This window comes from Tetrao urogallus (assembly GCF_951394365.1).
Source record: "Tetrao urogallus genome assembly, chromosome: 7".
NCBI lineage: Eukaryota > Metazoa > Chordata > Aves > Galliformes > Phasianidae > Tetrao > Tetrao urogallus.
Window position 1 is genome coordinate 10,106,680 of NC_136820.1, and position 11,318 is coordinate 10,117,997.

The following is an 11,318-nucleotide window of genomic DNA, read 5'->3' on the forward strand; positions in this document are numbered from 1 at the left end:
TAGAGACCTGCTCAAAGAAAAGGTAGTTTCTATTGCTGTTTTGTTTTATATAAAATTATTAAGAAAACCTATTTTTCCTGGGTTAAATTACTACTTTGGAACTTAAGACTGTCTTCATGAACGACAGGAAAACATGTTTAATCTTGAAATCCTTCCACGTTAACTTTGCGAACTGTGTGCTACAAAGTGAGTTTCTTCCTCTGTATGCAGATATGTGTAGAAGGTACTTGCTCAAGCTATAGTTAATGCCAAAAACATAGATTTAATACCTCTTAGCCTAAGTGCCAGGATTATAACAAGATAAACTGAACCAATGGGATATATTTTATATGGTAGTTCTTCTGTGTTGTAACAGCCTGGCTTAGTGCATTTATGTATTTTTGTTTCATCAACCTTCTTGACCTCTTCAGAAGCTTGTAAAATTGTTTCTAAAGCAATAAAAGTTTTGAAAAAGTCACAATATTGTTTTACCCAAAGTTTTACCTTCAAGGTAATTTCATCTTTAAGCAAACTTAGTGTACAATTAATGAATATAAGATGCTATGCTATAACAGAGAGCTTGGCTACTATGTTGCTACACCAAAGCAGGAAATAGAAATGATAGGTACACTCACCCCTAGCCTGGGCTCACATGAGAAACTCCAGTGGAGCGGATCTCCAGAAGAGATCCTTCCCCACCGGTAGCCAGCTCTTAAATAGGTCTAGGAGAGGTGCAGCCAGGCTCCACCCCTTCCATCACACAGCTGAATGGCCTTCACCTGTGCTCCTCTGGCTGACTCAGTGCTCGCCTCAGGTGGTCAATCAGAGGCTCAGGCTGTGATGCAGCAGTCCCCATACACTCAGATTCAAGAGACTTCTTCAAAAATAATTGGTTTCCTTGGGAAACAAATGTATCTGAAGGTATCACTGTATACAAGTAAATCTCTTGTCAGATTCAACAACTGTAGTTGTTCAGAGAAAACGCTTCCAGTGAGGAATCTGAATGAAAAGGAGTGTGATATGATGCCTTATTGTTAAACCTTTAAATAGACTTCCATTTTTTAATCTCAGTGAATCCTCTGCAATCCAAGAATGCTTGTGTAAGCTACTGATACAAAATAGTTTGCCATCCAATAAAAAGATGCTAATTAAATCTACCTGCTGTATTTTCTTTTAATTTCTTAGTCACTCAGAAGAAGTATTTCCCAGTCTGTTTTTATTCAGTGCATGTTAATTTTTCCACTTGCAGAGTAAATTTTTCCCAGTTTGGAACTGAGTTAAAAGGGATTGCTCTTTTAGAAAGGTTTTCATAGCTTGGTATATTGGGCAAAAGGAAGTGTGTATGAAACTGGCATGCAATGAATATACATGCAAGCCAGTATGTTAAGGCTTAGTTGAAAAAGTATTAAAAAGTAGCTCTTGAATTTCAGACAAGGTTGATCTTTTGTAACAGCACTCTGGTCATTTTTCTCTTTAGAAAAAGGCTTTTTAATCAGAGGAAGTTTTTCCTCTATATTCCAGCCACCTTAGAGACTCATGTTTGCAGGATTGCTACAAAGTAAGAAAGAAAAAGAAATCTCCTTTCCACCCTTCTCAACTTCTATTTGTTTCTGTTGCCTACTGTTCTAAGGTGTGATGATACCCTTCTTTAAAGCCCATAGCATGAATTAACGATGTCTGAGCTACCTATTAACTGATTTTAATATGCAAGTGAAATAACTTGCTCTCAGTTACCTTAGCACTTCTAGTTAAATAGGAAACTGCTTTGTAAACCTCCCCTGCCTAATCAAACTTTCCTCACTTAATGATTTCTAGTTCTGAATTATTACTGTTCTTCCTTTGAGTGACTTCCCTCCCTGTTTCTTCATCAGTCACACAGCTGCTTTTGGAGGAAAAAAGTCAGGCTCCAGAAATAGCAGATCTTGACCATCCATGGTCCAGTTAGCAAAGGTAGTGAAGAAATAGTAAGCATTTATCAACCCAAAGAAAAATGTTAACAGAAAGTGTAATGGGACTATGATTAATAGTGGAGAGTCTTGTAGGCACTGTGTTGGCCATAAGCTTTGTAACTATGGTCAAAATATTCTTGAGACAGTTTTGCATAGAAAAAATAAACAAACCTAAGCAAGCTATAGACCAGTATAAGCCAAATTTTGAAATTTATTTAATAGTTTTATAGAGAGTTCCACCTCAGAAAAGAAAGTCTTCAGTTTCAGTGGAGATTTAATCACATGGACAGAATATCAACATTTCAATAACGTTCATGACACACAGTAAAAACAGAGATCTTTGTTTATAGGACTGCCAACAAACAAAGCCAAACTAAAACGGTGCAATATGTTTAATTTGTTATTTCATAGCAAAAGAAGTAGTAGATTTTTCCATTAGGTTTTATGGTTGGAATATATTATACTTGTAAATGTCTTTTTTAACTGGAAAAAAGATTCTTAAAGCTGCTTTTTGTTTTTGTCCTGATGCTGTTTACTTTTAAATAATTTTAACTATTTAAGCAGTCTTCTCCAAATGTTTTCCAATTGTTCCAGTATATGCTGCTGACCATCTGAAAGTAACACAAAAGCATTTGCACACTTTGAGAGCACACAGACAGAAAGGTACGCATTTGCTCAAAGAACTACATATGCAAGACAGTGGTAAACAGTTACCTCCTACAAAGCTGTCAATCATGTGTCAGCAGTCCTGTCAGCCAAATAGTTAAGAGTCCAGTTTAACTGAACTTGTAGAAATGAGAGAACCGTTTTCCTCAATCTCCTGAGTTGTGTAGGCTTCACTTTTACTGTTCCCAAGAGAAAGGTAAAGTATCTCACAAGGAATGTGACACAAATTAACACGCAGACTATGCTAACACAGACTCAGGTATGTACCTTTTTTTATGATCTCCATATTTCCCTTTCCTCTTTACACTTGATTTCTTAAAACGTTTTCTCCAAAACTGAACTCAATCTAAAACCATCTTCCATTTTACAAAACAACGCACCTCTCCCTCAGAAAACAAACAAACAAACAACTTCCAATGTGATTTTTGTATAAATAATATAGTCTCATGTTAACTGTGGAGAGAACACATTTTGAAGCTTGCAATCATTCCTCTGAAATCAGAAACAACTTCTTACACAAGCTACCCTCAGAGACAGAAGCACTTCCATAATATTACTCTCTTTTTACCTGCTGCTCGGATATGGCTGCTAATGCATACTGGCAGATTGTATTTTAACTGCACTGTGCTGCAGAAATATTTTTGGAGAGCCAAAGTTAGAAATATTTTCATTACTGGAGATGCTCCAATTTATGTTCTTCTAAGCCAAATCTAAGTAGTAGTGAAGTTCTGGATCAGACATCCCTAGCTGAAATACCTGAAATTGGTACTTCCAGGTTTGTAGGTACTGGCACTACGTAACGTGTATGTTTACAGGTCAGTTCAACACATGATCATTTAAAAGTAAATACCTCTGCCTTAACATTATATGCAGGACAAATACAATAGCTCAGCCACTCAACTTAGATATTTGCTACACTAAACCTTTAGAGCATCTCATTTTAGAAGCATTCCAATACAAGCATTAAGTACATTAAATAGCCCATATGATGGGGATAGTTTAGAAACCAGTTAAAACAGTTTGATTGTCAGAGGGAGAAAATCTCCTGTGCATCCCAGTGTTACTGTTGATCTTATGGATTTTGCCATGGAAAGCACCCACCTGCTGAAGTGATGGCATGCCAATAGGCAGCCTGCCAGCCTAATTACCTGCTAGTAAAAGCTCCTGCCTCTCTTCATACTCAAAGCATTATCACATACAGGCAGCTAATTATGAATAAGCAGTAGTAAAAAATGAAAAAACACATAGAAGTTAAATATCCATATACATCCATACCAGGAATATTTAAGGCTGATGAAAAGGCTGAAATGTTACATTTACTCACTGAAAATACAGACAACATAATTCATGCCAGGACTTTAAACAGAGTCCAGCGAACAACCTAGTTCAAGTCCAAGGAATAGAAGAAGCAGTAATGAGGGGGGCACTGTCAGCTGCCCTTGACCTATTCTATCTGTTCCAGTCAGCAGATTTCATCTTTCATTTGTCCCATGCTATATTTTCATAACCTGATATTGCATATCACGTGCTATGCATACTTTTTTTTATTAGTTCATCTATCTTTTTTAATTTTCCATTGATTATCTGGACCCCAGAACGCTGAAAAATTAAAACTTACAGTAGTGCAACTCTGTATGTTAAAACCATGAAAAGACAATGAAACATAAACAAGGATAAGTCTGTCTACTTCCCCCCTGTATAACAGTTCAATTTCATTAGATATGTAAAGATAAGCTTCAGTGGAGGGAAGAAAAGTCTACTCGAAATCTGATGTCAATCCAAACTTCTATACTTGTCCTTAGTATTTGTTTTGCTACAAGTTCCGCATTTTGGCCATGAGATCTTCCAGGCTTTCTTCAGACTCAGCCACTGTTTCCTCAGCTGTCAGATTCTCTTCCTGGTAGTAAAAGGAAGAAAAGGTCAGGAACAGAAGAAGCACACTAAATCATCTCCACAAACAAGCTTCACTGCAGATACGTCACACTTTCCCAGAACCAAGCACTTCATTACAAGATAAGGCTCAACTCAGCACACTTTGCAAACTCTGTTCTGATGAAGTTTGAAAGTTCTGCTTGCAAAACACACATTCTGTGTTCCCCAAATATACCAACTGCACTTTGACAAAGATGGTAAAAATATCACTCACAAAAAGAGCAGTTGAGAAATTCACATTTCTTTTCCTCCCCACCCCAAGAAATACATTCACTCCTATCATTTCAAAACTGCATTCACACTAGCATCCATATTTAAGGGAATATATGTCATGAAAACACAGAACCATAGAAGACACCAGCTGAATGTACTGAGCTTCAGTTCTACTGGACTTGTTTAAGATGATACTTTATTTTAAGGTTTGAAGGGTAACCAAAGCAGCTAATTTTATACATATAATCTATAAGATTTATTTAAAAAAAAATAGTGTCATTGTAAGTAATAAATATATTACCTTGTTTGGGATAGTATATGCTACAGTAATTCCAACAGGAAGATCAGGCACTGGACCAGAAGCAGCTTTCAGCTCATCTTCTGTAGTTTCTGATACTAATTCGATGCCTTTGCATTAAAAGGAATAGAGAACTCCATTAAGAGAGTCCTTTAATCACTACATTATAGCAAGAACAAAACTGCAGCTAATTTTCTGAAATAAAAAAAAAAATTAAAGCAGAAAGAGCTTCAATTTCAACAACTTCGTTAACAATACTATGATTTCCCTTTACGATATATGAAATGCTTCCAGATATGTAACTTTCAGATAAGAACAACCAAGCATATTATTTAAACATTACTAAGCTTTTGAACCTAAAACATGCTCATTATGATAAAACTATATCACATTGTTTTAGTATTACTGTCAAAACCTGTGACAAACCAGCAACAATTACACAATGTAAGTTACAAACAGTAGGATGCATGAGAAGTCCATGCTCCCTCATCCACAACAAACAATTAAAATGCTGTTCCCAGTATCATGCTTCACTTAGTCATCAGCTGATTACTTACCCCAGTCATTGTCTTCATGCACTATTTCTTCTTCCTGATCAATTTCTTCTTGTTTTGGTTGTGCAGCTTCTTTTATCTGAAGGAAAAAAATTTAAAAGATTTAAAAATTTAAGGTATATATAGCAGTTCAATTTTCAACAGCGAGGAAGATCAAATCTAGTATTTGTGCTTGTTTTAAGGTACACAGTTCACTGTTTTGAACTTTGTTAGGCATAAAAGGCAGAATACCTGCAAATTTTGAAACGTCCATTAACACTCAGTAATATGACTGCCAGAAAGGCTGAGCACGTTCATAGAATCATAGAATGATTTGGGCTAGGAAGAACCTTGAAGACCATCTGATTCCAACCTCCTGCTGTGGGCAGTGACACCTGCCATCAGACCAGGATGTCCAGAGCCCCTTCCAGCCTGACTCTGGATACTTTCAGCATCCTTAGTTTCTTAGCATCTGTAAGTTCTCCCCAGAGCCTTCCCTTCTCCAGGCTGAACAACCCCAATTTTACCTTATAATTTTCTTGCTGTTTCCTGCAATTTTGATCACTACATTGTGGATTTGGCTTCATAGCCATAGTTGGAAAGAAATCCTGCATCGCATTGTAGCCAAGATAGTAACTCACAGTACCAAAATTTAAAAGATACCTGATAAAAGATAACACAGAGAAAGCAGGTCTTTATACACAAGTACAAACCTGACAAAGAACTTTTAGAATACTCTTTCATACCAGTGTTAAAGGCTGGTACTTTGTTGTGCATGAGCTACTGTCTCAGAAAAAAACGTGTTTAGAATAATAGGTAGGCAGTTTTCCCCGTGCCCTAATTCATTGCTTAAAACACACAGGTGCCATGTATTTCAAAGGGAGAATTTTCAGCAGGAACCAGAAGCAGTTAATCATCTTTACATATGGCCATGCTTGTGATGAGAACAGAGATTTAAATTAAGAAGCAATATTTGCATCCTTCATTAAAGAATAACACGTGTTGGTATACAGTTTTTTCCAATACCTCTCACTGTGCAGCTGAAAAATGGATCTTCATTGTTTGCAGGAATAATTGCAAACATTTTTTATTCTTCATAACTAGAATTTTCTGGACAACTGATAAAGGCAAGATAAGGCTAAAAGTTGTCTAAATGAAGTCTTATTTTCAAAGTATAAATGTGATTAAAGACTAAAATTTCAATAATATCAAGTTTCAAAAACATTTGCATGGAGTAACAGAAATTCTTGGGGAAAAAATGAAGACTTTTCCTTGCCCCGAGATGTTACATTAAAGAGAGCAGCTACAAAATAAAGACACCAGCAATTCAAGCCGTGTGTATTCCAGCCCTGTCTGATGATGCCAGTACCTTCAGTAAATAAGTCATAAATTTAGAAAAAGAACCAAATTCATCATTATCCAAGAAGCCTGAAGGAACTGCTCTCTTACGGTGCTGCTGTACATTGCCTAGCAGCAACTCAAACACTTACTTCAGAACATTCTGTACGAGAATTCCAGCCACAACACCCATGGTTGTGGGAAGACTAGCTGCACAAACTCCTTCTCGTTTTAATGTTTTCTCATCAATATTTGCAGCAACCACAAGTGGAGGAGCACACTGAGGGGAAATGAAGAAATACAGTTTAAGCAAAATGCATTAAGGAAAAAAAACAAAAACAAAACCCAACAAAAACAAACCAACAGCCACGTCTCACACGCAATTTTAAGCTACTCCACTATCTGTGCTAGGATTACATTCACTAGACAGCTGATCTTCATACTGCCGGTCCCATTTCAAAAGACAGGAACCAGCAATTCCTCTGAGCACCACATACCGCAAAACAAGCGGATTCACCAGGAATGATCAGCTGGATGTGTCCTGACACCGCATTTTCACTCACTCCAGACTCCATCCAGATTTGTCCAAGCTCATTGCAGGCCTTAGAAACACAGAAACATATGCATCAGTACTGCAGAAGTTTAATGGAAAAAAAAAAAAGAAGTTGTGAATTAAGAAGGATTAAACATACTGACTCTTGTGCTTTAACACAGAAAGGCTATATCAGAAAGAAGAACATGAAAAAGTAAAATAGAAACTGTTCATGAGAGTCAAAGGACAGATCAAAGGATAGACTAAATTTCTTCTCATGAAGCTGTGCCTTCGTGAGTTCCTGAGGACCTCTGTGCTTTGAACAACTACATGCCTTAGTGATGCAGTTACTACAGACCCACACTACAGGATCTAATTGCAAAAACTACTTATAGAGTGTTTTTTTTCCTATGCTTTGAGGCACAGATCCAGAGTATCTGTATACACTCAGTGCACACAATCTGCAGATTAAGCTCGCTGTAGGATAACAGAAACCATGCATTTAGCGTTCACCCTGCATTGATTGCTAACTATAAAGCAAAACAGGATGATTCAGTATACAGCTTTAAGACATTTTGAGTATGCAGAAAGCTGTATATGATTCGATACACAGTACTAGAAAGTTTGTTAAGATTTAACCTACAAAGACTTAACAGTACCTTTCCTTAAACAAGGTAATTTGTAAATACAGAAAGCACTTACAACAACAATTCTTCTACTAATCATAAGCTGCTAGTAATTTAAAAGACTTTGCTTATATTTACATAAAGTATGTGTTACAAGAGCTGGGTAAAATATCAGATTCTGTTTCCTTAAATTAAGGAGGAACTTTCTTGGAAGATTCTTGAAGTCTCTGTCTTTTCTGCAGTCCCCACAATTCCTATTAGTACTTATAAAAGAAAACTGACCTCCATGAACTCATGCCTGTGGTCTTACCGTGTTAATTGCCATGCGAGCTTCAAAGTTGTCCACACAGCTTAGAACAAGATCAACAGGCTTCCCTTCCTCTAGTGCACCATTACTGAAACAAGTATCAGAAGCATGCATGAAACTGCTGGCAGAACGTAACACCAGCATAGCAATCAATGTATTTCTTTAAAGTACAGAGGCACAGGGGAAGTATACTTATAACCAAACTTGTGCAAACACAAGGTACAACTAGCAGCTTAATTGCAGTAGGAATAGCAGCACACTGAAGCTGGAACTTAAATATAAGGCCATTTTATATTAATATAATTTTTATATAGTATACACTCAAAATATATCAGGAAAAACTGTATCTATTACAATATATATTTTACCTTATTCTATCCATGAAATGTTCAAAATTGTCCAGTGTAGTGATGTTGTAGTTGTGTACTTCAAATTGCACATCAGGATTAATATTTCTTAATGAGGAAATAAAATGAGGCAATGTTAATAAAGACGGTAACTCGCATTTCATTCCCTAACTCTACAAGTACTGCTATAGTCTTCAGCTTCCATTCTGAAGGCTAAAAGGCAGCATAATTACAAAAACGTACAAATTAGATGAAGAGACCCTCCCTCCACCCTCAAACAAAAGGAAACAAACCACCTAGATACTGAAATGTAATAATTTATATTAAACTTCTGAGCAAAATTAGCTATATGTAGAAAGATTCACTTTTAAGGTTCTGGGAAGGACAAAAATGTCCCTAAAATATCAGCCGTTCCCCCAGCTGCTTCATTCTCAAATTTCCACACTAAACCATGCTGCTTTGTAAGCAATTAAGCGTGAAACATTGGTTTGCTGTAGTGGCATCCTGGATAGATACCATTAGATATCCACTTCTCTAAGTCATACCTCAAGGTATGCTCTGCTGCTTGCACTTTACTTAATCCAGCTTGATGAGGTTGGAAGAAGAGTCTGTTCATGTTTGCCAGTTCCACTTTGTCATAATCAAACAGAAGAAGCTACAATAGAGATTGCATTATGTGATCCTCCAAACGAAGCAGTACATAGAGCTCCAGAACAGGCCATTTTAAACAGCTGCTGTTTAAATACATAAATAGGCAATCTGTGTGGTTCTAAACTAAATACATTTGAAAGATTAGAGAGATTATTTACATGAACCCTATCAACTCTGTTCTCACTTTCCTACTTGCCATTCTGGCATTAACTAGACTGTGTCAGTTCTTTTACTTGTGTCTTGGCATGTAGTTCTTCATGAACAATTAACTTCAAGTGCCTACAGAATACTCATATGTTGACTGATATGAATTTTGAGTCAATAAATTATTGAACACAAGGAACATCCTTTCTAGGTACAGGATGCTGGTCTATCAGAATTGCTTCTGTAGAGAAAGGAGGAATATGCTTTGTAATGAAAAAAATTGCACCATCTCTGTATTAAGAAGATTCTTAACTTCCAAGAGTAAATGGAGAGGTTTTGCCTGCAATTATGAACACCCAAGCCATTCCCCAAATTCCTCCCTTTAAAGAACAGGCTGTTAACTCTATAGCTTCTCGCTATCTATACTCACATCAGTTATTTTTAACTGCTGCTACATGTTTAGCTGTGTCACATGAAAAAAATAATTTTTGTGGGTAAAAATACATTCAACATCTGCTGCGGTTCAATTTCTTGAGCATTTACTTGTTCTCATAGGCCTTAATGTTCTATGTGAGCTATACCCCCTTCTTTTCCTTTGTTTTGTTTTCCTCTTGCAATAACCTGGTGCGATATTAGACAGATGGACTCACATAAGAGTGCAGAGAACACAAAGAGTTCACGTGATACAGGGCTACTGACCTAAACAAACGTTATTAGTGTTAAGAAAAATGCAGACTTGAGATCCTTCACTTATTTTATTTAAACGCCGTTCACGAGTGCTTTCTTCACAGCACTTGTACTCGGGCAAAACCAAGGGAGGAATACCAACTCTAACTTTTAATGACGCGGACCAGTCTATGAAGAAGTACAAGAAAACTCACATTACCTTACCAATGCCACACCTTGTCAACATCTCAGCAGTCACACTGCCAACTCCCCCCACGCCTACTATCGCAACTGTGAAAGTACGGATTTTCTGCGGGAAGAAATAATGCACAAATCAGTGCATCGCCACTGTGGGGCCAGGGGAGAGGTGGAAACACACAGCTGTCCTCGCGCAGACACACGCTTACCTCATAATCTTTGACAATTCCCATTCTTTTTAACGCCATCAAGCGACTGCAAAGAAAAGCAGCATCATTATAAACAAGACGTTTTTTTATATTTCTCGCGGAAACTTTGCTTTTCAGATATTCTCATCACCCTCATTCCTTCCCTCCCTCTGCAGCCCGTTCCCACCTGTAGGGATTGGAATCCGTCACCTCGGGGCTCATGGTCTCGATGCGGCTCCTCGCCGCCGCCCGCCCGCCCCGCACCACCTCCAGCTCCCGCTCCAGCTCCCGCACGCGGCGCTGCAGCAGCTCCACCTGCCCTCCCTCCGCCATGGCAGCGACACGTCTGTTCTCGGCAGCGGCTTCCTGGAACGCCGCGGACCCGTCCGCCGCTCCCGCCGCCTCAGCGAGCGTTCCCGTGGCGGGCCGGGCGTCCGCCGCGCGGCAGCGAACGCGCTCCGACGGGCCGAGAGCACGAATCAGCCTCGCCAGTCCCGCGCGGCACCGAAACCGCGCCCTGCGAGCCGCTTTCCTCCGGGAAAACCCGGCCGGCACCGAGAGCCACGGCACGGAGGACCGCTTTCGGTGATGGACCAGGCAGCCTCCCGTTGTCGCGGCAACCCCGGAAAGGGCGGCTCCGTAAGGAGCGTAGCGTCTCAGTGGGCGGGCGCGAGGTGGCTGCGCAAAGGGCGTATCGCTTGCGGCGGGCGGATCCGTGAGAACGGTAGCGCTGCCGAGGGCGGGTGTGCGG

At 38.9% G+C, this 11,318-nt stretch overlaps 1 protein-coding gene across 1 annotated transcript; it reads right to left on the minus strand.

The window, feature by feature from the left end:
- Window positions 1–4,407: 4,407 nt before the first annotated feature.
- UBA5 (ubiquitin like modifier activating enzyme 5) lies at window positions 4,408–10,900 on the minus strand (the record flags this gene model as incomplete). Its single annotated transcript, XM_079538095.1, has 12 exons — window positions 4,408–4,491; window positions 5,041–5,147; window positions 5,595–5,670; window positions 6,098–6,233; window positions 7,061–7,188; window positions 7,406–7,510; window positions 8,377–8,461; window positions 8,742–8,828; window positions 9,266–9,375; window positions 10,402–10,491; window positions 10,589–10,634; window positions 10,755–10,900. 12 exons carry the CDS (start codon window positions 10,898–10,900, stop codon window positions 4,408–4,410), a joined length of 1,200 nt encoding a protein of 399 aa, XP_079394221.1.
- Window positions 10,901–11,318: the final 418 nt, after the last annotated feature.